At 37.6% G+C, this 27,665-nt stretch overlaps 1 protein-coding gene across 1 annotated transcript in view; it reads left to right on the top strand.

The window, feature by feature from the left end:
• PHLDB2 (pleckstrin homology-like domain, family B, member 2) overlaps positions 1–27,665 on the top strand; it is a 144,309-nt gene that overhangs the window by 64,436 nt on the left and 52,208 nt on the right. Inside the window, exons 6-8 of the mRNA XM_006864215.1 lie at positions 10,425–10,553; positions 17,935–18,090; positions 25,789–25,899. Coding sequence (XP_006864277.1) covers positions 10,425–10,553; positions 17,935–18,090; positions 25,789–25,899 — 396 coding nt within the window. The remainder of the gene's footprint in view (positions 1–10,424; positions 10,554–17,934; positions 18,091–25,788; positions 25,900–27,665) is intronic.

The following is a 27,665-nucleotide window of genomic DNA, read 5'->3' as shown; positions in this document are numbered from 1 at the left end:
TGGGATAAAGCACTGGATTGCAAGTTAGTTTGAACCACAAGGTTGATGGTTCAAACTCACCAGCCGCTGCTTGGAAACCATAAACTGGGTCACTAAGAGTCAGAACTGACTCAGCGGATTTAGCAACAACAGCATGTATATATATTTTCCTGGTGTGGCACTGTAGGATCAGCACTGGACTACGATTCACAAGGTCAGTGGTGCACACCTACCAGCCGCTCCTTGGAAAGTCTAAACAGAGTCGCTATGAAGCAGGACTGACTCAGTGGCACTTAACATACATGTTGTATGTTGTTTAGGGATTTCGAGGATCAGCTGGTGGATTTGAACCACGGACCTTATGGCTCAAAATGGCCTTGGGGTCCAGTGCATTATCCTGTAGCTTCACATCATATATATAAAACCAGTTTCCATTGGGCTGGTTCCAAATCAGGGCCACCCCATGTGTGTCAGAGTAGACCTGTACTCCATAATAATAGGGGTTTCATTATTTGATATCTCAGAAGTAGATCTCTAGGCCTTTCTTCTGAGATGTCTCTGGGCTCTCTGGGTGGTCCAAACTGCCAACCTTCAGTTAGCAGCTGTGCTTGTATTAACTGTTTCACTGCCTAGGGGCTCTGTCTCTTTATATACATATAAAGCTCCTAGATTATGAAAGTTTCATTCTTAAATCTGTCTTTAAGTAGAATTTGTAAATAAATTGGAGCAGTTAGGTGTGGTTTGTGTCTGACATCAGTTAGTCAAATATTTGTTTTAGTGTATCTTTCTATGTTTAAAGAGGATTAAAGAAACACTTCCAGATATACTGAAACATTTTAGCATAATAATAATAATAATAATAATGTTTTGGTACTTGTTACAAAACCGCACCTGTTTGTTATTATGAAATTTTGTGCATTGAATTTTTAGTAAAAGATTTTACAGGAGTGGGTTCCTAACTACAGGTTGTATGTGAGTCAGATGTTAGTAACCCAGGGACTATCTGTATAGTAAATAATATTATTTCATGTTACCATATAAAATAAGGACTCCTGGTGTGACACTGTAGGATCAGCACTAGACTGGTAACCACAGGTTGGCGGTTCAAACTCACCATCATCTCCTTGGAAACTCTCTGTAGGGTCACTATGAGTCAGAACTGACTTAATGGCACTTAACAACAATGATAACAAAAACATGCAAAATCAAATTGTAGAAGTAATTATATTCCCAACAAAAATTACATATTCTATATTTGTTGAAAAAGCCCTGGTAATGCTGAAGGATAAGCATTGGACTGCTAACCACAAGGTTGGCAGTTCAAAGCCACCAGCTGCTCTGAGGGAGAATGATGGGGCTTTCTGCTCTTGTGAAGATTTACAGCCTTGGATAGCCTACAGCTATGTAGGATCAATAGGAATCTGAATCCACTTGATGACGGTGGGTTTGTTTGTTTTGTTTTTTTATTCTATATTTGTTAAACATTTTCAGCATGCTTCCGTGGGCTGACCTTTCCCTGCCCTTTGGCGCATAACTGTCAGCAACACCAATGTGCCTACTTCTGTGTGGCCCTCACCTGAATTCCGCCTGCCTGTTTTGTTAGACAACAGTCACATCACAGAGAATCACTGTGAACGTGGATATTCTCTGAAACAAAGTGCCTAACTTGAACACAACCACAGGCGATGTTTATTTGGTCAAGCATCAAACAAAGAGGTCATCAAGACTAGGAGTGAGTGGAAGGAGAAGGGATAGTAAGCTCTGTTGTAGTAAATGGTTTTGATTTAATTTAACAGTCTTGGTGACAGAGTGGGAAGCTGTTGGAACCACAAAGTTCAGTTGAGCCAAAGGTGTGGTTATGGAACTAACTTCCCTCCCCCTTACCCAACTCCTACTCTACAGCCAGTCTGAGTTCAGGCAGCTGCTAAGGGTGGTTATGTGTTTGGACTGGTACGTCTGTTTGTGTAGGTTTGCTTTTGGTTTTCATCTAGTTCTGACTGCATTAATTTTTTTTTTTTTTAATTTTTCGTTTTTCTTTATTTTTGGATTATCCGTGTCTCATCTCTGTAAGTTAGCAGACAAATGTCCAAAGTCAGTTTTGACAGCAATCATTAAAATGTTCCTGCTGGAATGCCTTACTGTTGCCTGGATGCTAATCAGAAAACTCAAACCATGGTTTTGTTTAAGGATAAGTATTTTCATATATCACTCAGACATTGTCATCATTTTGTGGCCATCCTGGCCTACCACTTTCATAACTAAACACATTTTAAGATGTAAACTGAAGCTTACATCTCTCTATGCCATACAACATGCTCTTGAGAGAAATCTTTGTATTTGACTTTCTAATTTCTCTACAAAAAAGCATTATCATTACATATTGCATAGCTAAACTTTCGCCCCTGTTGTTATCTTGCCAAAGTACCTGTTACTTCCTCCCCATCCTTCCTCCTACTAAGAGCCAGGGAAAGACGGAGCTTGGCCCAGCATTCCTCAGTCAAGTGTTAATGCCCTGCATGCAGAGCACTTGCCAAGTCATAGTCCATGTCCAGAGGAACCAAGACCTTCTCCTGCTTCTTTCTTATCATTTCAAAGTCATTTCCCTAGTTAGAGACAGTGGGCATATGGCACAGGATTTGGGGACTAAATCAACAGAATTCCAAATTAGGGTTGATTGTGTGTGTCTGTGTGGTTATTTGATTACATAAATCTCTACTCTTTTGATTTTCTAACTTTTTTTTACACTAGTTATCCACCTATTGTATATTAAAATATTGAAGTCATAGGTAAAAAAAAAAAAAAAATCCTTAAAAAATAAATAATAAAGATGGGCTTCTGTAGAAGCAGCCAGAGAAAGGGGTTCCAGCAATCACTATTTGTTGTTACATATTCATAATCTTGTGCAATTCCAAAATCCAAAAGTTCTAGTGGAAATAAAACTTTCTCTGTAGTTCCAAAGTCCAAGAAAGTTCTGGAAGGAAAAAAAAAAGTTATTTATAAGGTTGACACCAAAAGTTAGTTGAATGCAAAACCTAACTAAAATTGATGTTTACACTTAGGATCAATATTCATAAATGTAGCTACAGAAAGAGTAATGTGTTTGATCACACTGTGCTACCCCACAACTCAATGGAAAGATCTGGAAAATGAATAAAATGTTCTAAAATCGGAAATATGTCAGACCTTAAGAATTTTTGATAAAGGATTGTGGACTTAAACCAGTAATTTAAACTCCAAGGATGCCTAGCTCAGAATAACTCCTTCAGAGTTTAAGAACTGAAAGGAAAAAAGTTTTCAGGGTTTATGAAGTAGACTGAAGTATTTTGGACTGCCCTTAAATATAGTGGTTTAGGAATGATGCTTTTTAACATGTCTCTGCACCGATTCCAAACCTGAATAGTGTTTTATGAACCATGGCCTGTGGGTCTGCTGTATCTTGAATTCTGTGCTAAAAGGTTGAGAAAGTACAAAGATGTTATCTTGAATGTTAAGAAAATATTTATCAAGCTGCAGGATAATGCACTGGACCACATAGGATTGCTATTGTTATTGTTGTTAAGTGCCATCAAGTCGATTCCGACCCATAGCGACCCTGTATAGGTTTTCCAAGGAGCAGCTGGTGAGCTTGAACTGCTGACCTTGCAGTTCAAATGGCTTTGCAGTCTGGTGCATTAACCCACAGTGCCACACCAGGACTCACTCTTAGTCAGCACTTAATAACAACAACATAGAATTGCCAGATTTAGAAAATAAAAGCATAAGATACTCACTAAAATTTGGATTTCAGATAAACAATGAGAATTATTTTTAGTGTAATTGTGTCCCATGCAATAGTTGAGGCATATTTTCACGAACATGTTATCTGAACTTCAAATCTAGCTGACTGATCTTTATTTTATCTGGCAACTCCATAAGCTAATAGGTAAACATCTTTTTAGAGTAATATTGAGCATCCACTCATCAATAATACTGTACACTTAAATATGATAAAATTTGATTTTTCACTGACATTGAAGACTTCTTTGAGTGGTACAACATTGAACATATAGCAGGATGAAAAGAGAGCAGAGCAGTGAGGATGTGATGAGAGCCTTGGAATTGAAGTCAAGCCAGCAGTTAAATTTTAGTTCCTTCCTTCACGAATACAACTTCAAAGAAAGAAAACATATGTTTCTTTCTAACCACAAAATCTGGCAGAATAAATGGTTCTATAAGGAACTTTGAATTTTTAAGGTGATTTCAGAATATTGATAACTTCTTGTAGACAAGTTCAAGTTACTTAAGGTAAAATTGTAATCACTGCTGATCATTTGCATGATTAGAAAACCGTCATCTTGTATTTGTGCTTGAAATGTATCATCTCTGCCTGAATACAGACTGGATCATTGGACTCTGTCACGGTTCATTTTTCACTTGGTTTACTTGAGGCATTTAATTTGAATGTTAAAATATTATAGTTGAGATTTAACTTGTAAGAGAGAAGATCTTTCAAGTAAAGATGCAAGGACCAGATATCTTAATGATTTTTGGTGGATCCTACACTAGTGCTGTGTGTCTTCTTTAGAAAAATCAAATTGTAGTGAATTGCCTTTGCTTTCATATAATCTTGGGTGACTAAGTCAGTGATTCCCAACTCTGACTCCATATTAGAATCACCTAGAGAGATTCTTTTACATTTGTGTTTCTTTTTGTGTTTTATTGCATTTTGGGTGAGAGTGTATACAGCAAAACAGATTACTATTCAGCAGTTTCTATGCATAATGTTCAGTGACAGTTGCATTCTTCGCAGCAGTCCAATCCCATTAGCTTAGTCTTGTTGTCCTTCCCCCCTGCTCCCTCAACCTTCTTATCCATGCTTAAGAGTAACTTTTGGCCATTTGGTCTCATATAGATGATTTTTTTTTAAAGATTGCACTATTCAAAGGTAACAGTCCTTACTTTTTGAGCTAACTTAAAAAGCCACTTCAAGGTTCAAGGTTTACAGTATGTCAGGGCAGTAGTCTTGGGGATTCACCTAGTTTTATTGAGTCTGGACTCTTTGAGAATTTGAAGTTCTGTTCCATACTTTTTCTCCCTTTCTGCTAGGATCCAACTGTTGTGACCCAGGCCAGAACATTCATTAGTAGTTGCTGGGCACCATCCAGGTATAGAAGATTGTAGTTCATGGAGGTGTAATTGGTCCTGTCGTCCAGTTCTGTCTTTCCTTTAGCTCCAGACAAACACCTAGTGAATTTTTTTTTTTTAAACCATCAGTCCCTAGGCCTTACCCCCTGACATTTCTGACTAAATTGAGAAACGGTATAATTAAAAGCACACCTCAATTGTTCTAATGTGCAGTTAAGAACCACAGAATAACTGTGCTGCGCTTCTTGAGACTGTGATGAAGTTCTCTCTGTGTCTCTGTTGTTGCTTGTCGTGAGCCGTCCCTGATTCATGGTGACCTCATACATTACTGATCAAATGCTCATCAGTTCTGCACCATTCCATGAATAGTTTCAGATTCGGGCCACTGTGATCCAGAGGGTTTCCACTGACTAATTTTTGGAAATAGATCATTAGTCCTTTCTATTTTGGAAGTGCTGTTAAAACCTATTCAGCAGCATAGCAATACATGAGTGTGACAGATGGTATAGTGTGCATGGGTTATGTTGTTGTTGTTGTTGTTAAGTGCCGTTGAGTTGGTTCTAACTCATAGTGACCCTGTATAGGGCTCCCCAGGAGCGGCTGCTGAGCTTGAACTGCCAATCTTGAGGTTCAAATTGACCTTGCAGCCCAGCACATTAACCCACAGCGTCACACCAGGACTTGTGTGCATGGGGTATATTGTCTGGCATTTGAGCCTAGGTCTCGCTCATGAAAGACCAGAATTCTACCTCTATGCCCTCACTACCCACTCTCCATCTCTAATAGTTTTATAAACATTTACTAAGTTGGTGAATGAACAGTTCACTTGGATGCAAATATAAGCCCAATTTTATACACTGATTTGTATTTTTAATTTAGCCATGAATAATTTATCTTTGACCATATATTTATAATATATTAAATAGATCTCTCAGTGATTTTGCGACCCAACTGAATTTCACTAGTACACATTAAGAGAAGACAAGTCATTGTGAGAAATAATTAACAAAAGCAACTTCTGCTGCTAGGGAAGTCCCATTCAGCTCTTGCTTTTAAAAATGCTTCCTGAAGTGTTCCAAGCCCTTGTAATTTTGTTTTTTAAGCAAAGTAATTAAAATTTGTTAAGTTTATTGAAAATATTTTTTTTATTCATTTACTAAAAATAAATTTTAAACAAAAAAAGTTGTGCTCGATCCAGTTTGGAGTTTTGAAAATACCATCATACCTGTAATAATTAGACTAAGTGAGTTTACTGTTTTAAATCTTGAGGAGAGAGAATAGCGCTTAGTTTTTATATTTTATATGTAAAATCCTCAAATACTATATATTTTGCCCATCTGTTTATTTTACCTTCACTGTGGAAAGTGATACTTTCAGCTCAGATTAACCACTTGCCTAGGGTTAATTTCCCTTTGAAAACTTCCTGGGCCATAAATGGAAGAGAGGAATATTCATTTCTTTTTGGCACAGAGCTGGTCTCCTCTTAGCTTCCTACAGGAGTGATATCACCTCTGTGATTTATGACCCAACCCACCTGCCTCTACTCCTTTCATCTTTCCATCTACTTCCTTTACTGAAGCTTTGACCCCATCGAGCTTCTGCTCTGAGACCCAGGTCGTGGTCACAGCAGTCTTGATAGACTGTAGAGAAACTGCAGAAGGTTCTGATGGTGCCAGCTTGCATAATTCTTCTAACCACCCCCTTGTATGGAATTGTGAAATGTTTTGAGCACTTCCGAAGGAAGGCACTATGTAAACACAAGGTATTTTTTTTTTTTAATTACTTTTTACTAGTTTTATCTTTGCTTGTTATTAACAGTAAGAAAAATTTTAGAGCACCTGAGGAATACTTTGGTAACTTTTTGAGATTTGAAACTTGTGTTTAGACCAGTTCCTTTCCATATTATCAAATACTATATCAATGTTCTCTAGTCAATATAATTTTTAAGTTTTAGGGCTTTGCACATACGGCCTTTAAATGCAATGAATTGTTGTTTAAAAAAAAATTTTTTTTTTTAATTTGAATTGTTGTAGAGTTTGATAATACAGTCTCTAGAAATAGAACAGTTTTTAGATTAAATTGTATTGCTGTATAGGGCCATCTTTAATCCATAGAGGAAATAACACATTTTCTTAGCCAAAAAGACAATAATGCTTATTGCTGATTTTATTTAGGGAAAAGCTTTTAATTCTGGAGCTAAAGACTATATCTAGCCTGTGTTTGTATGTTCAATTAGGTGGCATAGTGGGTTACGCATTGGGCTGTTAAGAACAAGGTCAGCAGTTCAAATCCACCAGGTGCTTCAAGGGAGAAAGATGAGGCTTTCTGCTTCCATAGAGATTTCAGCCTCTATGCAGGGTCACTACGAGTTGGAATTGACTTGACAGCACACAGCCATCACCACCACCACCCTAGATTAACAATTGGGATTCCTATTTTCTAAGATTGATGATGGTGCTTTCAACTCCAACTCCTCAACAATCTGTGTACACAGGGAGCAACTAAGCCATTAAAGATTGAGGACATTTTCTTTGTAGTCTGCTGATGAGTGATTTGTTTCATAATCCGTTTCAATTGAAATATAGAGTAAGGATGCTCTTTTCCCATTCTTTTGTTTCCTCAAATCATAAGGCGTACAAGTAATACCGTGCTCCACATTCAGTAATTGTGCTGATGTTTTTAAGCCTGAAATTTCAAAATTTCAGATTATAAAAAATATCACACCACCCTTTGCTTGTTATGAAATGATTGAGGTCGAAGGAGTAAGTTGAGAATGACAAAGAAACAAAGGAGATCACTTCTAGTTCTAATCCTGAGGTAATTTAAAGATTTGGTAAATGTGCATGAGAGAAAACCAGAGTAGTCTTATATTATTTAAATGGATATAGAAGAAGTATAGATTTTAATGACAGAACTGAGATCACTTCAGCCTTTAGCAGGACTTGAGAATTTTGAATATATGCATACATCTTGAAGACTGTGTTAAAGACGGTATATTCCTCACTGAAAATATCTAGATAATTTGGGTTCTGATGGGATTGTAGAATTTGAATCTGTAAATGATTCTGAGTCCAGAAAGAGAAATAGACAGGCAAGTAGTTTATGTCAATAATTTAGTTTTAGTCTCAATTTTCTTACTTCTGGATTTAATATGCATATATAAATCTAATTATACCTTTCTAATCTGCCTCTAACATTTTAAAATGTAAGGAGCCCTGGTGTGTCACTGTGGGTTAATGCGCTGGACCACAAAATTGGTTTGAATCTCAAGGTCAGTGGTTGAAGCTCACCAGCCATTCCTTGGAAATCCTATACAGGGTCACTATGAGTTGGATCCGGCTCAATGGCACTTAATAGCAACATCATCAAGATCAAAGGCAAAAATAGAGACTCAAACAAGCTGATATAGGTTTTAATAGTTTTAAACTAATAGTTTTAAAAATAATAGCTTTAAATTTAAACCATACCATATTTTATTGATGGTGGTGGTTATGTGCTATGGAGTCGGTTCCGACTCATAGCGACCTTGTACAGGGTTTCCAAGGCTGTAAATCTTTATGCAAGCAGAAAGCCTCACCTTTCTCCCATGGAACAGCTGGTAGTTTTGAACTGCTGACCTTAAGGTTCACAGCCTGATTTGTAACCACTACGCTACCAGAGCTCCTTTACGTATTTTGTATAGGATCTAAATATATATCTTTACACAAGAAATCATGGCCATTTGGATCAATAGAGTGCTATTGATACTATGTGCCACTAAATCAATTCTGAATATTTAAAATGCTATTCAACAGGTAGAACTGCCCCAGAGAGTTTCCTAGGTTGAGATATTTATGGGAGCAAATTACCAGGTTTTTTCTCCCACAGAGAAAATTTTGGCATTGAATTACCAACCTTGTAGTTGCCAGCCAGGTGCTTAACTATTGTGCTACCAATGTCCCTTAAATAAATCATTAAGGATAATTTTTTAGTACTATTTCAAAACTGTATTCTTAAAAAAATAAATAAGAAGATCCTGATGCGATGTGTTTAGATGTCAGTTAGGTGTTGGCCATCTTACAGAGGATCAAAATGTGCTCGTGTTTAGGCTGACGGTACACTCGATATACTTGAGGAGAAGATCTAACTCAAAATTTGGTTTGAGAACTCAGAGTATCACAAAGGGGACACAAATTGGGAAGACAGATCCTAAACAGATTAAAGATGAAAGTTTTGCATCTTGATTTAAGAGGTGGCATTTGTGAGGCCCTGTGGAGCTGTGCTGGACTGCAAAGTCAGTTTGAACGACAAGGTCATCTGTTCAAGCTCACCAGCTGCTCCTTGGAAATCCTATACAGGGTCGCTATGGGTCAGAACCAACTTGATGGCACTTAACAACAGCAACAACATTGTGAGGCCATATGCTCACCACATTGCAGTTTTTCTCTATTATGCCCTGGGTCACTTCATCATGTGTGACATGGGAGGGGTTTAATGTTATCGTCTCCTTCCTCTTCTCTTCTTTCTCTGTTTTCCCATGGTCCACATTTCAAGGTTTCTGTGCGTTGTTTCTATTTGGTCAGTCATTGTGAAACCAATGTCTCCTCAGTAAATGCTGTAATTTTTGTGTATCTAAGCAGCCTAATGTAACTCCTCTTGCTTCTCTGCCAATCTTGCAGAACTCTCTGCACTAACAACCATTGTAGTAACATTTTTATTAACATTCTCTGTCTCAGAATTGGATGCTTTCCCTAGAATCATGTTTTTTGTTGTTGCTTAAGCTCTGAAGTTTGCCAAGTAGCTATTAGAACTGTTTCATATGAGTGTGGTGTTAACTAGTACACCTAGAACTCCTTTCACCTGAGAAGAAATTTTCAATAATTTCCAAAACTTGCTTTTTAAAATGCCTTGAACAAATTGGGTTATGGCAGTACTTGGGGTAAACATACCTTTCCTTTGTCTAGTTCTCTGACAAGTGAATTTTCCAAGACCATCATATGAATTACATGGGCATTTATTTTGTTCTTTATCGACCCCTGACCAACTTCCCTATTGCTCCCTGCTTTTTTAACATGGTGACAGGAAGGAGTGGGGAGCAGTTCGTTGCCAACACCCAACAAAGTAGACCATGATTTTTCAATGCAGAAATGGGGCCAATTTATCTTTGTTTCCATCTATACCCCCTTCTCCTAGTCACTAACAAGATGTGTTTTCATATGTTTCATAGGATATCCAGAGTTTGTGTATGTTTGTTTGTATTATCCTTGGAAAATGTTCACTAGTGCCTGCTTGGGGTGTGAAGGTAATTTCTATTCTTCTATTTTCTGATTTCTGACCTTCAGGAGAAGGTAAAGCTTGATGCTGAAAGGGAAAAACTAGAGAAGCTTCAGGAGCTTTTCTCCGAGCAGAAGACCCAGCTGGACAATTGTCCTGAGTCCATGAGGGAACAGTTACAACAACAACTGAAGAGGGTCAGTAGCAAACAGGAATGCACCAGGTTTTTTTTGTTGTTGTTTTGCTTTGTTTTGCTTTCTAATTAAATTCTACCTCCTTATGATTTTATACATCACATCACATAAATTTACATACATTCTGGTCATTAGACACTTTAAAAATGGAGATACGCATGCTGTCAGTATATTAAATTCTATGCTAAACAGTTAAAAAAATTTCCTTTTTAAAATCCTTTGCTTAATTTATAATGCAAAACTTCCTAGAGTTAGTCTTTGTAACAAAATAGGGTTATCCTTGACTTGTAACCTATACCAAGATTGTGACATTTAAATCTTTTATTCTCTGCTGCAGTATGAGTACTATTTAGCTTGGATTTCTTTTCTTTTCTTTTTTTTCTCTTCTTAGCTTGATTTTGAACTCTTGTCCAAAAATTACCCCATTTTCTAGTTTGCTTCCCTCCTCCAGCCCTATATTTTATCTTTTTCTTTTTACTTCTTAAACTCATAAGCATGACCACAATGATCAAAAAATGTCCTCAAAACATTCTCATATAAGCTTCACAATTTCTAAAAACTTAATGCAGTGTAGACATTCCAGTTTAACTTCATCAGCAGTGTTTAATACATCCATGCTGGTTATTTTCTGAAAACCAGAATTTCTTGGTGAATTTTTTAATAAACACTGTATGGCCACATCCTATGTCGTAGCTTCTTGACAACTTGGCTGTTTCTGCTAAAGTGTGGCCCTGAGGATGCAGCATTTGTAGTCTTGTAGCTTTAAGAGTCATGTGATTATAATTTATCCTACGTGAGTTGCGATCCTCAGAGTAGAAAAGAAGCCTTGTTTCATTCATGCTATTTTAGCTCAACCTTTTTGGCAATGAACAAGGTGAAACATAAGTTGAGATGACACATATTTGAAAAAATTTCAAATGATCTTTGATCCAAAGGTATTTAATACTTCTGAGGATATCATTAGTTAATTAAAAGTTACAGGTAAAACATTACAGAGATTGAAAACTTCTTAATAAAAAAAATCCAATACAGACAGGTTAACATATACAGAACATTACTTTTTACAATGTTGGATCAAAGAAATTTTCAAATATATTTATCTCTCCTTTCTCATTTTATTGGGTAAAGTTGAATTTCTTTATTCAGAGTTACCAAAATGGTTACTTTATTTTTCCCCTTCCTCTGACTATCCTTTTATTGTTTATATTCTATATAAACATTACTTTAAAAGCATAGAGAGTCTATTAATCACTTGAGCACAAATTGATATGCATAATTGCTATTTCTTTAATCTAGATTCTTTAGGATAATCCAGAATTAAAAAAAAAAAAAAAAAAAAGATATCTAAGGATGTTTACTACAAAAGGGGAAAGGAAATGATGCAGAGACTGTACTCCTTCCCTTTCCTCTTAGAGTGTAAAATTCTGATCGTGAAACCCTTACATTAGGAGAAATGACTGGTTTATGGTAGCTTCTGTTCCTCTGATATTAAGACATCTACAAATTCCATTCTCCAGGAATAAGGTCCTAACACTTTACTGATCCCCTGGGGTTAATATAAAACAACAAAACAGAACCAAACCCATTGCCCTTGAACTGATTCTGAATTATAGTGACCCTATCTTATTGTTGTTAAGTGCCAATGAGGCTATTCTGACCCATTGTGACCACGTATAAAGTTTCTGAGGAGTGGCTGGTGAGCTTGAACAGCTGACCTTGCAGTTCAAAGCAACTTTGCAGCCCGCGCATTAGGCCACAGTGCCACAACAGAACTCCAGTGACCCTATATTATTGTTGTTGTTAAGTGCTGTCGAGTTGATTCCAGCCTATAGCCACCCTGTTTAGGGTTTCTGAGGAGCAACTGAACCACCAACCTTGCAATTCTGAGGAGCTTGAACCACCAACCTTGCAATTCAAACGGCTTTGCAGTCAGGTGCATTAACCCACAGCGCCACACCAGGACTCCATAGTGACTCCATAGGACAGAGTAAAACTGTTCCATGGGGTTCATAAGGCTATACTCTTTACGGAAGCATACTGCCACATCTTTCTTCTACAGAGTTGTTAGTGGGTTTGACCCATCAATCTTTTGGGTAGTAGTGGAGTGCTTAACCACTGTGCTAACAGGGCTCCTTTCAATCACTATTGTTGTTAAGTGTCGTCGAGTTGATTCTGACCTATGGTGACCCAGTATAGGTTTTCCTAGGAGCAGCTGGTGAGCTTGAACCACCAACCTTGCAGTTCAAACGACTTTGCATTCTGACACATTAGCCCACAGCGCCACACAAGGACTCCTTAATCACTAAAAATTGTAGCTAATTTTGCATGTACATGTGAAACATAGATTTATGGATATGTTTCTTACATTTTTAAATCATCTTGAAATGAGTAAACATGTTTTTTAATCACCATAAAGTTTACTTATTTCAAGATGATTTAAATGTAAGAAACCTATCCATTAATACATGTTTTATATGTACATGCAAAATTACCTACAACAATTTATTTAAGGCAACATGTAGTTTAAGAAAATTATTTTCTGTCTATTCATTTATTTTTAGAATGTTTTAAAACTGTGTATGAATTACCATCTGTTTAAATGAATCTAGGTTAAATACCTTGGGGGAACTTTGTAATGAAGTGGTAATCTAAATTATTTGAAGTGGAAAAGGAAATGAGATGATGGTAGCACAGAAAGACCCTAGCATGAATGGATGTTGTTCACATATTTCAAGATATGTCCATTCATATTAGAAATTTTCTGTGTTACCATAATCTCATTTCCTTTTCAGCTTCAGATAGTTTAGATTACCACAACATTACAGTTTTCCTCCAAGGCATGTAAACTAGATTCAGAAAAGTTGATTTATTACTCCTAACTTCATTAGGTGGCATTCATGCAAAATAATAATAATGATAATAAATGACTAGAAAGAAAATAATTTTCTTAAACTGTGTGTTGTATCAAATACTTCAGGTGAAGTTCTAGAATGACTTTATATATAAAAAACACAGATTTTTGGCTGGACTTTATGCATCTAAACCTTTATGCATAAATCTGACTTTATGCAATCAGAGTCAGATTGATTGTGTTTTTCATTTGATGGTGCTTTGATGAAATATACTTGATATGTAGGTGATGTAGACCCACCAGTAGAACTATTCCCTGGGATGTGAGAAGTGTTTAAAAGAGGCTGACATTAAATAAGTCTTTCATTTTCAGGAGAGCATCCACTATTAAGTGGAACGGACTGATAGCTGGGACAGTTTTGTTGTGCTTTTGATATTTATTCAGCTGAATGGTTGACTTCATTCTTTTGATTTTATTTTAATTCAATAAAGTGATATCTATAGTTTGGAAACTTTCCCCCTCTATCATTGACTCTACAACCAGTTTGTGCTTTAATACTGGACAAGGCATTCTACCTCTGTGGTCCTCAGTATCTTCATGTATAAAATGAGGAGTTGGTACTAAGTGATTTCCAAATCCCAAGAGTATACAGTTCACATGTCTGATTGTAAAGCATATGGAGCTCAGATGATGCAGTGGTTAAGTGCTCACCTGCTAGCTGAAGGCAGTTAGAACCCATCAAATGCTCCATGTAAGAAACATGAGTCAGTAGTCTACTCCTGTAAAGATTGTTGTTGTGTGCCATCAAGTTGTTTCTGACTCATGGCAACCCTGTACAGAGTTTCAAAGACTCTGCTGGTAGACCAGTTTGCAGTCTAGTATTTATCCTACAGCATCACACTAGGACTCCCCTGTAAAGAATACAGCCTTGGAAACTCTGATGCAGTTCTCCTCTGTCCTGTAGGATTGTTATACATGACCTCTAATCCACTCAGTGGCAATGGGTCTGGTTGGTTTTATAGAGCATATCCATTTAAATTTGCTTTCAGAGTTAGCATTGCATTATCAGGGATTATTACTGCAATTTCTCTTGGCCAAATCAAATCTTTTGTTTTCTTTTCATTTACTCACTCGGGAAAGAAAACATGAAGATCTGCATGCAAACTTCTGCCATATAAATTCTCAGTAAAAGTTATTAGAAAGATAAAAGAAAATGTATTGAATTTTCTTTAGTGTAATTGTTTTATTTCCTTTCATGCCTGACCTGTGAGCTTTCAAGGCTGTACAGATTTGTAATTTTTTTAAGTGATGAAATGCAATTAAAATTTTCATTCAACTAGTCATACATTAGGCCCTGGGGGTGGGTCTGTAGAATAAGCGCTGGACTACGAACCAGACACTCTGTGGGAGAATGATGAGACATTGTGCTCCCCAAAAGATATATAGTCTCGGAAACCCTATCCAGGGTCACTATGGATCAGAACAGACTCCATGACACTTAATAGCAATAGTCATACATTTGATTCTAAAGTTTCTGTCTGTATCATTCTATGTGTTCAATTAAACCATTCCTGCCACTAAATCCCACCCATTGGCTTATTTTTCTCTAAGACCCTTTAAAATTTCTCCCTTCCAAATAGTTTTTCCTTCAGAGTGTAAATTTATATACACAGATTATAAAGGTTTGAATAACTTGATCAAATGATTTCACCAGTCAGATATGAGTGCTCAGCTTAGTTTTAATGTTTAACTTGCTTGCCTGTTATGCTATTACTTTTATGCAGTGGTTCACATACTTACCAGAAGTACATTAGTGACTGTGTAGACTTGATGCAGGATAAAAAATAAACAAACATGTTGCTTGTGAGTATTAACCAGATGTAGACAAGGGAATTGACTAGCATAGTGCATGAGTTGTAAACCGTATGTTCACGTTGAAGATTATTTATAAAGATTATTTATAGAAGCGGCTTATTAATTTTTTTATCTTTAATCAATCACAAACCAAGCTTAATTGAAATACTTTTAAAACTTGAGTGTGTATTCCTGTATGAATAAACATATCAATTGTTATTTTGTTTCCGATACTCAGATCAAAATTACATATATTTTGTTTCAAGACAAACTTGAATTATATCTTAATTCTTAAATAATGACTAGACTTGGTTCAAATTCATTAATTCCTTTAGAAGTTGTAGCATTAATGAATAAACTTGAAATGTCAATCAAAAAAATAGAAACCAACACATTTCATGTGGCCAAATAAAATGTAAAGAAGTGTTAAGAAATGCTGAATATATTTTCAATTTGTTTTCCCTGCTCTTAAGCTTTTGTGAATTTGGTCTGTGTTGACATATTAGTCTTATTTGTATAGTGTTGGTAGTAATTAATGGTAGCTAATAGTCCTCTGAGAATCATTCCCAGAGGGAAATTCATTCCAGCAGATAGAAATGCATTTCATTTGATTAAAACACTTAATTTATCATTTATATAAAAAATGGGTAGGGAGATGGTAGAGTGGAGTTAGTGATTTAGAGCTAGTTTATCATCTATTTATTTATCTAGGTTTTTTTCTTTTTTTTCATGTTACCATTTGGAGGAGGGTGGCCAAGAGGAAGTCCTGGTTATTTAACCTACGAGGATCTTTGACCAACATAGGCCAGCTTGTTCTTTTGGCCATAGATTGTTTATAAATCACATTTAAAAAATATTCTGCACATGCCACATTTATAGTTTTGTGGAAGGTTCCAACAGCAAGGGGTGTTTAAAATTGGAGATTGGAGAATCACTTTGCAATATTCACCCATCTCAGCACAAATAGTTATGCTTGAATGTGATGATTCTCTGGTTGCAGTAAACCTATTCTGGATCACTTGATTGTCATGATTTTTTATTTTCCTTAATTGTCCTCAAGTTTATCCCCAGAGTTTGTTGTTGTTGTTAGGTGCCATCGGTACTGACTCATAGTGACCCTATGCACAACAGAACAAAACACTACCCCGTCCTGTGCCAACTGCACAATTGTTGTTAAACTTGAGCTCATTGCTACTTCCACTGTGCCAATCCATCTCATTGGGGGTCTTCCTCTTCTTCCATGACTCTCCACTTTACCAAGCATTATGTCCTTCTCCAGAAACAGGTCCTTGATAATATAAGTATGAGAAGTCTGGCCATCCTGGCTTCTGAAAAGGAGCATTCTGACTGTATTCCTTCCAACACAGATTTGTTTGTTCTTTTGGTGGTCCATGGTACTTTCAATATTCTCCTACAAGACCATAACTCTAATCCCCAGGGTAGTGATGCTTAACGTTTTGGATCACTTTTTATGACTAATGGGTACTGTTATTCCACTCTCTGCAGTAAAATGCATATAGACAAAGCTTTGTAAACAATTTTCAGGGATTCAAGAAGTCTAGTTTAAGAATCACAATATCCAAATGTTTTTCATTGCCTTTCAATAAAACTCAAGGCATAATGAAACCGCAGCCCGATTCATAACCACTACGCTACCAGGGTTCCATATATATATATATATATATATACTGGTATGTGTATATGAGGGATTAGTGTATATATGTATTTAAATTCGTGGGAAAATTCCATTATCTTTTCATTCCATTTTCCCACAAACTTTTTAAAGCCGCTAGATATATCGATTGATCTGTGTGTGGTGCTGTAGGATAAGTACTGGACTTCTAATCAAAAGGTCAGTAATTCAAACCCAACAGCTGCCCCTCAGAAATCCTATACAGGGTTGCTATGAGTCACAACACACACATGAATGTGCATGCTTTAGGTAGATAGATAGACAGAGAAGTCCTCCTGGTGTGGCGCTATAGGATAAGCACTGGACTGCTAACCATAAGGTCAGCAGTTCAAGCCCACCAACCTCTCCTCAGAAATCCTATGCAGAGTTGCTATTTGTCAGAATTTACTCAATGACACTTAACAACAACATATATATGATTCTGTACTTACAGAGTCTACCTGTATGTACATTAAAACTTTTTGACATACTCTTAAGTAATGGACAATGTATTTTCCTCACATTCCCAATAGATTGTGTTTGTGCTGTTGAAAATGTATGTATTTATTTTTTTAAAGACCTCTTCTGTATGAATCTTGAATCCTGAATTTACTGTGTATGTTTGTCTTGCTTCATTTTAAAAAAATGTGCAAAATGTACTGTTACACTTTTGATCTGTATATAACATTTAAGCCATTTATGAAATTCTTGTAATATTTCATGATCCATTTTAAAGCCATCTAGTAAATTTAAGATAAGAATGCCTCTATTCACATAGCACTGGAAAACTGGTGGTGAAATCAATTTCCCCATCTCTTTAATTCCAGTCCTGCAGACACTACTGCAGGATCTAATTCCAAAAGAGAGGATTATCATTTTTGAACTCTGGTTCGCCCTGTAACTAGAAAAATATTTTGGATTGTCTGCTTTTCATGATAGTTTCTTCACATTAAGAAGGCTGCAGCCCCAATTCGGTGTGTCATGTTTTCATTCCCTGTCCCTCAAAGGATGCTGACCTGTTGGATGTTGAAAGCAAACACTTTGAAGACCTAGAATTCCAGCAGCTGGAGCATGAGAGCCGTCTAGATGAGGAGAAGGAGAACCTGACCCAGCAGCTCCTGCGTGAAGTGGCTGAATATCAGCGAAACATTGTTTCTAGAAAGGTGAGTTTGCCAGGTACCATTAAATGTGAAAAATAAAATAAAATACATGGGTAAATCCGTGAGTATTGCTACAAAATCGTAGAAGTCTTTATTAAACAAAACTATCAAAATATGAAGCTATTGTTTCTCAGCACAGTCTTCATTCTAGGTCTATATACTTCTGAAGATGGTATTTTCATTTTTCTCCAGCTGCCCCTTGGGAACCCTACACAGGGTCAGAACCAACTCGATGGCACTTTACAACAGCAGGCTTTTCCCAAAAGAATTGTGCCCTCTTCGATTTGCACCAGGTCAAATGGAAGTTTTGGCATCCCAAGAGACTCAAATCATATTCCTTTTAAAAAATGTTCTTTGAATTTGGGGAATAAAAAGAAGTCTAAAGAGCAAGGCCATGGTTGTAGGGTGAATGGGATGTTTCCCAAGTAAATTCTTCTATGCCAGCCCTTGCTGTCTCTCAAAGAATGAGCAAGTGCATTGTTGTGTTTGGAAAAAATGTCTCAGTGCAAATTTACCATTTTTTAAAAATCTTTTCATAATAAACCCTGTGTTCATCCAGTATCCTTCAAGAAAATCTATCAAGATTTACCCCTTACGAATCCCGAATACATTCACCATAACCTTCTGAGCTGACCTCTCTGCTTTGAATTTAAGTAGTCTAACCTATCTCCTTGGAAGCCACTCATTTGATTGGATCTTCCTCTTTGATCTCATTGGCAAATCCAAGATTTATCCCTGATAACAATTTGTTCCATAAAATTCCCTTCATTAGCTTCGATTTTGCTTAAAAGGTATATGGAAAGATCAGCTCTTTGATCTAGCTCATCTTTGCAAAACACCTTTGTCACTCATTGAACCAAAAATTAATGAGACCAAGATGGTCACTTAAAATTGAAAATGCAGAACCGTGTGAGATCGCAACTTCAGTATCATGTTTTTGTTGTGTTTAGGTGCCATCTAGTTGGTTCTGGATCATAGTTATCCTGTGTACAAGAGAACAAAACGCTGCCTGTTCCCGTGCCATCCTCAGAATTGTTGTATTTGAACCCATTATTGCAGCCACTGTCAAGTGCATCTCATTGGGGAGTCTCTCTCTTTTTCACTGTCCCTCCACTTTATCAAGCATGATGTCCTTTTTCAGGGACTGGTCCCTTTTTTTTTTTGACTTTTTATTGTGAGTTGAGTGAAGGTTTACTGAGCAGATCAGCAGTTTTACATTCAACAAATCATGTACTGTGCTTCATTGTTGTTGTGAAGTGCTGTCTAGTCGGTTCCAACCCATAGCGACCCTCTCTATAGGGTTTCCGAGGAGCCACTGGTGAGCTTGAACTGCCGATTTTGCAGTTCAAATGGCTTTGCAGTCTGGTGCATTAACCCACAGCACCACACTAGGACTCTACTTTGTTTCGTTATATGGTTGCTATACCCTCCATGCACCAACAGCATTTAGCTCTGTTCACTCCAACCACTGCATTCCTCCCTGCGTGTCCCGCCCCTGCCCCCTCACCCTCATCTTTCCTGTGCTAACCTCCCTCTGGTTGTATACTGCCTGTCCTGTCACCCATGTCAATGCATGTCTACCCTTTAGTGCATGCATCATTTCCTCCTACCCCCCAAAACCATCATATAGTGTTTCTTTTATCAAGAAACCACCCCCCTTTTTTTCTTTGATGTACAAAAACAAAACAGTCAAAAAAAAAAAACCCACAAACACACAGGAATATATAATCGTTTAAACAACTGCAGGGGGAACGTTCTGGAAGCCAGTCTCCTGGCTGTCAGCACACAGCCTTACTCTTTCCAAGGGACTGACTGGTCCCACTTGATAACATGTCCAAAGCATGTGAGACAAAGTTTTGCTATTCTTGCTTCTAAAGAGCATTCTAGCTATACTTCTTCAAAAACAGATTTGTTTGTTCCTCTGGCAGTCCATGGTACTTCTTTTTTTTTTTTTTTTTGCTTTGAAATTTAGAAACAAAATTTTTTTAAAGATCTGAAATACAATTCCTAAAATACCAACTTTTCAGAAAACCGCGGCTACACAATGCATTGCCTCTATCATGTTAGAATGTGTATTAGACCCAAATACAAAAACCATGAAACAAACCACCATCCTTCAACAACTTGAACAAAGATAGAATACCTAAGGAACAACATAGATGACTTGCAGAGGATGGGCTGTTATACTTCAAGCACCATTTAAAAAAAATAGAGAGAGAGCACAATTGCATGGGTTTTCAGGTAAATACATTAAGTTGAACCTTTGGCACTAGGAATCAGGACATTTTGTCATGTAGCATTTAACACATATTAGAAAATTGTGTAGTGTCAAAGGGATAGAACCACCAGTATTCAAGCAATGTTGTCAACTAGGCAAGAATTGTTCCACTAAATGTTTCTATTTGTCTAATTACTACGTACACTGGCAGCAACTTTGAAATGCAAAAGGGAGCTTACACTCTCCTTTTATTTTCTGTTTGAAGCAAATATAAGCCCCGTGATGACATTAACAATTTTAGAGAACATCAATTATATAAGAAAAAGACTAAGAACAAAAAGAAAAGTGTTTACAGATACACAGGCGTTAACAGTGGACAGTCAGTAGACCCTCACAGGGCTTTGTGATGGTACTCAGCTGAAGCCACTTTGTAATCGCTGGCAGTAAACAGGGCTGCAGAAATCTTTGCCAGATATTTCAGAAAATCATGCAAATAGCCTAACGATAATGCAAGACTCTTCTCATCAAGAGGCTTATAGGCCAACATTGCTCCGATTCTCACAAATAACCTCAGTAGGTGTGGCATTCCATAAACCTGGGACATCTGCACATCAGGGTGGGTCAGTAGGATTTCAGCATACTGGGGCCTCTTGAATTTGTAGAGCAGCTGAGTGCCCAACATCACATTGAAGTATTCTTTTATCCCTGCCACAACTTCTTTAACAGCATATTCCTTATTATCATCATTTCCTTTTGATTTCTTACAACTTGCATACTCTTCCAGAATGGCATCAACACTTTTCTTAGCTGGGAACTGAAACAGCTGCTTCTGCCTGGTAACCAAGTCCCAGTCCTCAACGAGCCAGGGTTTTAATTATTCAGGAATCTTCACTTTAACCTCTGCTCTATTCTTAAATAAGGAGCTCTGGTAGCGTAGTGGTTACAAATCGGGCTGCGAACCACAAGGTCAACAGTTCTAAACTACCAGCTGCCCCACGGAGAAAGACGAGGCTTTCTTTACCCGTAAAGATTTACAGCCTCAGAAACCCTGTACAGGGTCGCTATGAGTCGGAACCGACTCCACGGCACATAACCAGCCAACTATACTTAAATGCTTCCTCACTTTCAATGGTAGGATCAGCCCGGGGGCCCTTTTCTTCCGAGGTGGCTGAGGTGCTTCACTGGTACTTCCACCATCTCCATTTCTAGGACTCTCTTGTTTGTTCTTCCTTGTCTTTCTCACAGATCCTGAAGGGGGGTTCTCAGCAGAGTGACCAGGGCCCCCCCACCATCAGCTGGCTCCAGATTCTTCTGCTTAAGCCCAGCTGTCTTCTTTCCAGAGGCTGCCCCTCTCATCTTACTTCTCTACATGTTGCTTCTAGTTGGCTTTTTGAAGTTGTCTTCTTCAGATTGTTGTCCACGAGTTTGCTGAGTGCATTCACTGTACAGAACCAAGTGTATGCCCTTGGTTTCTGGACCGCATTCAACCCTGTTTTTATTCCAACCAATAATCTTCTTCCTTCTTCCCCTTCCAAGAACTCCTGGGGTTTTCTCAGCTGGAGTCTTAAAAGGTTTTCTTGGGTAGTCTGGAAGGATGAAGTGGATATCCAAGATTCTGAAATGAGGATGGTTCTGTAATCAGGATCAGATCTTTTGATCCTTACTCTACAAACTTAGCTTTTCTGATAGTGACCTGAAACGAGAATCCAGCTCTTCCCAGCAGCCGACATGTGATCACTGCCGTTCCTCCAACTGCCATAGTCAGTCCATGGTACTTTTAATATTCTTCACTAACACCATAATTCAAATGCATCCATTTTTCTTCATTCTTCCTTATTCATTGCCCAGGTTTCACATGCTGATGAGGTGATTGAAAATACCAAGGCTTAGTCCTCAAAGTGACATCTTTGCTTTCTAACATTTCAAAGAAATAATTTGCATTAGATTTGCCCAATTCAAAACATCTTTTGATTTGCTAACTGCTGCTTCCATAGCATTGGTTGTGGACTCAAACCACAATCCTTGTAACTGAAATCCTTGCCAGCTATAATATTTTCTCCATTTATCATGATTGTTGTCTGTTGGTCAGTTGTGAGGATTTTCATTTTCTTTTCATTGAGGCAGTCATTGGTAATGACTGTTGTTGTCTTTGATCTTCATCAATAAGTGTTTCAAGTCCTCTTTGCTCTCCACAAACACACTTGTGTCACCTGCTGTGTCATCTGCGTATTGTAGTTACATACATATCTCCAATCCAGATGCTGTGTGTTTTTCATATAGTCCAAGTGCTCACATTATTTGCTTAAAATACAGATTGCAAAGTATAGTGAATGGATACAGCCCTGGCACACACCTTTGCTGATTTTAAACCATTCAGTATCCTCTTGTTCTGATCAAACAACTTCCTCTTGATCTATGTACAAGTCCTGGATAAGCACAGTTAAGTGTTCTGGAATTCCCATTTTTCACAAGGTTATGTATAGATTGTTAGGTTCCAAACAGTCCAATGCCTTTGCATAGTTAATAAAACAAAATAAACATTTTTCTGATTTTCTCTCCTTTCAGCCGTGAGCTATCTGAGTTGATATTGATATCCCTTGATCCACGTCCTCTTCTAGAGTCCTGGTGTGGTGCTGTGGGATAAGCACTGGACTGCTTATCACAGGCTGACAGTTCAAACCCATCATTCGCTCCTCAGAAACTTATACATGGTTGCTTTGAGTCTGATCTGACTCCATAGTATTTAACAACATGTCCTCTTCTGAATCCAGCTTGAATTTCCAGCAGCCTCCTCTAGATGTACTATTGCAATTGATTCTGAATTATCTGTAGCAAAATTTTACTTGCATATGATATTATCAATGTTGTTCAATAAATGTTTGCCTTCAGTAGCTATCAGTATTAATTCTACAGTCTTCATCCACCAGTTTCTGGACTTCAGCCACAGTGGTTTCATTCTTCATGACTGTTAGTCTTCCCTCTCTTGACTCATCTTTGAGGTCTTCCCGACTTTCCTTAGAAGGCCTGATTCACCTATGAGAAACATTGTCGATACTGACAAACACTCAAGAAATCCAATCTGGAGACATTTTAGTGAGAGCGGGGTTTTCTTTATTCAATTTTGTAAAATTGTGTGCCCAACCCAGAAGACACAGACAGACACACTACATGGCTGGCCCACCAAGAGTTTTAGTTCCCTGTCTAGAAAAAGTTCCCCCTCCAGTTCCCCCTTCACTGGTACCATGGAGTTTTACAATCTACCCTAAACATCCCATTGTCCTTCTCCCCACCCCACCCCCACCCCAGTTCCATAATCTAGCCAGAATGACACCCATGGACTTAATGACTGTATTCTTATTTAAAGTCCCTAGTCCTAGAACAAATTTCCTTCTCCCTTCCCCCAATTCATCCTGCTCACATATCCATGGGTGTTGGTTGTGAATCAACAACCTTGGTCTAGTCTATCAACCTTGTGTGCACTTTATTCCTGAAGATGGACCATCTTGAGAATTTCCCACACATCTAAAAGCTGTTGTTGTATATGGGGCATCATTCCTGTTGTTGCACAGCTTCTATGATTTTGGACGTCCACTTCAGTGTTTTGCTAAAAACTTAATATTAGTTCTGACTGCTAAATCTTTTTTTCCTATGGCACAAAAAAGAAATTCTTTTGGTGTGTGTGTGAAGTTACTCTAATGAGACTAACCTAAGTATATTACTTTGTTGCTAAGTGCCGTCGAGTCGGTTCCGACCCATAGCGACCCTGTAGATGTGTCTAAATTTGTTTTGCATGAAATCAACCCAAACATAGAAGAACTGGAACCCTAGAAGCAATACTTAATGACTTATCTTCATATACTCCTTGTACATGAAAATAAATGCGGTTAACATAGCTTTCAAGTATAGTTGCTCTGCCTCTATGTCTTTGTATTTGAATATTATTGAGTGTTTTATCACATTGTATCATACTTGGCAGATTATGGATTCTGCCATAAAATCTTTGATTTTACAGTCATTGTTGTTACATAATGCTGCAGATGCATTTATGAATGATATTCCTTTTTTTTTTCCCCTCTTAGATGGAAAGCAAAGCACAGAAAATAAAAATTTAGATTTTTTTTTTCTAAATTACTTCCTTTTGCAACCATAGTAACTAGACTCAGACTAATTTTGTGAGCAAAGTATATTTTGGAATTTCCTTTCCTTTCATTGTTCAATGGTTATCAAAACTGGCTGGTAGCTTACTGTCATTAGAAGTAGTCCATGGAATTATGTGCATATTATTGGCCCCATGCCCTAGTACTGAGATACCCAACCTAGAATCCAGCACTTGCTTCAGAATTTAGAATCACACTCTTGAGTTCTATATTAAACTGGTAAAATTCAGGGATGAGAAAGAAAGCATGAGGGACTTCTGGACTTGCATTTTAATAAAATAACCCCCCCTCCCCCTTTTTTCCCATGAGGTGTCTTACAAAACAATGTCAAAAATTCATTTATAGTCTAAAACAAGATTTCCTGTTTACATCCAAGTTCTTCAAAATAGATTTTAAATCACTTGAACTGTATTGACCTTAAGTAAAGAAAAATGCTTAAGTTTGGCACGTAAAAGTTAAAGCCAAACAGTCTCTGGGTAGTATTTGCTACATAAGGAGCTTTAGGTGCCGTGTAATAAAATACTGGACTGCAAGGTCGGTTTGAACCACGAGGTTGGCAGTTCAAACTCACCAGCCGCTCCTTGGAAACCTTATACAAGGTAGCTATGAAGTCACAACTAATTTGCAGGCACTTAACAAAGCAACTACAAGAAGCTTTGGTGATACAATGGATTAAACATCTCACTGTTAACCATAAGGTCAGCGGTTCAAACCTACCAGTCTCTCCATAGGAGAATAATGAGGCTGCCGGCTTCTATAAATATTTAGTCTCTGAAACCCTATATAGTGTCGCTATGAGTAGAAATTGACTTGATGGCATTTCAGTTGGCAGTTGGGTTTGGTTTCAGTTCTTTGGATCATCACTTGAGTCAGAAACAACTAGACTACAACCAACAATAAACCACCAGATGGGTTACCCTAGGTGGCTCAAACGGTGTAGTGCTGTAGGATAAGCACTTGCCTGCAATGTCAGTTTGAACGACAAGGTTGTAGGTTCAAACTCCCCAGCAGCTCCTCAGAAATCATCCACAGGGTCACTATCAGTCTGAACGGTCTCAAAAGTACTTAACAACAACACGAGTATAATTGTTGGGATAAAGCACTGGACCACATAAGGTCAGCGGTTCAAACTCACCAGCCACTCCTTGGAAACTCTACAGGATCACTATGAGTCGGAACTGACCTGATGGCAGTTAACAACACTATCATCTAAAGTGTGGTCATTCTTCTCCCAGTTGTAAATACCTTTTTTCTCTTTTCCAGTACAGACTGGCAAAGCTTTGAATGTCTAATATACATCTATTTATGAGCATTTCTTTCTTCTAGGAAAAAATTTCTGCATTGAAAAAACAAGCCAATCACATTGTTCAGCAGGCTCAGCGGGAGCAAGATCATTTTGTGAAAGAAAAGAATAATTTAATAATGATGCTGCAAAGAGTAAGTATCTCCATGTGGGCACTAGTTAAGGTAAAGCATAGGATCCTACTTGGGGAAAGTTGCCTTCTTCAAAGTAAATGTCTTTTAATAATACTTGTCTTTATCATTTGAGAAAGACTTGTATATACATTTTTATGTAATAATGACTGTGTTTATAATTTTGGAAAGACTTTTCTATATAGTTTCATTTAATCCCCCACATGAATAATTCGATGGTCTGTGAATGATTAGCTGTAATTCAGAAATAAGCAGAAGCATTTCTTCATGATACTTTTTCCTCATTGTGAGAACTGAAACTATGAAACCTCTGAACTGTAAACACCAACTTAAAGTAGGCTTAAGGAAAACTGTTCGCTTTATTGCCATCAAATATTTTGGCCCAGCTACTCTGGTGTTTTGAACTCTTATTATTTATGTGCACTTCCTGGAAAATGCCACATTGGATTTAAGTTGACTCAGTTGAATGGGTAGATACCTCATATGGTGTGGTTCAGTCCATCCTCACCAAATGAACTATGTCCCCACCTGCCCTCATCTGCCCCAGGACCTGAAGTGGCTACAGGTAAAGGAATTCCTTTCCCCAATCAGTTGCTGTCAAGTTGGTGCTGAATCACAGCAGCCCCATGTATGTCAGAAGAGAACTGTGCTCTGTAAAGTTTACAGCGGCTGATTGTTTAGAAGTCTCCAGTTCTTTCTTTCAAGGTACCCCTATGTGGACCTGAACCAACAACTTTTTAGTTAGCAGCCAAGCATGTTAAATATTTGCGTCACTCAAGAACTCCCCTTTGCTCAAAGATAGTAAAAAAAAAAAAACAACTTATAGTTTAACTTCCTAGCATGGACTCTAATGTAGGGATAAGGATGAGACTTAGGGAAAAGATATTAAAAATATTAAAGTTGATGCGGCCAGTTTTAGGATTGAGGCTTGCATGAATGCCCAGATGTGACATTTGGAAGCATGAAAATATATAGTATGTGACCCAGAATGGGGTGCAAACCAAAACATGGAGTCTTGGATACAGATAGATAGATATAAGATGACACTGTATCTTAGTCCCACATAGAAGAAACATTATAGCCATAATGTACCTTTCATACCTATTTTTAGATTCAGAGGAAGTTTATTCTTCACATGGAATTAAATTATGAGTCCACTTAAGGTGTGCACACAGAGTTCTCTAACTGCTGTCTTCAGCTACTTAGTAACCTCTCAATGGTGCTGTATTTTCCATGTCTACTCTGAGGATGAATTCTGATGCTGTTAAACTTCCCCACCACCATATTACCCTTTGCACTCAATATTCAGAATCTCAGTTTAAATTAGCTAGTGTAAAACATAGTTCTTAAGTTATTTCTAAAATTTTAGTTCTTTAAACCAACAGGACCCTACAAGTTGTTTCTGAAATTTTTGCACAGGAAAAAATATCCCTAGTGATAGAGTTTTTGAAATGAAATGAGCACTTTTGTTGCTGTTTGTTGTTAAATAAGTGTTGTCTAGTCAGTTCTGACTCATAAATGACTCATAATGACCCTGTATAAGATTTCTGAGGATCGACTGGTGGGTTTGAACTGCAGATCTTTTGCAGTCCAGTGCTTATCTAACAGCACCCTGCCAGGATTCCATGAATAAGCACAATTACGGATACAACCTGTCTTGATTAAAAATATAAAATACATTGCTACAGTAATAATGGGAGTCTATACTTACTAAGGAGTCCTGGTGTGGCGCTGTGGCCTAATGCACCAGACTGCAAAGTCGTTTGAAC

This window comes from Chrysochloris asiatica, unplaced genomic scaffold (assembly GCF_000296735.1).
Source record: "Chrysochloris asiatica unplaced genomic scaffold, ChrAsi1.0 scaffold00061, whole genome shotgun sequence".
Taxonomy (NCBI): Eukaryota; Metazoa; Chordata; class Mammalia; order Afrosoricida; family Chrysochloridae; genus Chrysochloris; species Chrysochloris asiatica.
Note: the sequence above shows the minus strand (reverse complement) of the source record. Positions and strands in the feature narration are given on the sequence as shown.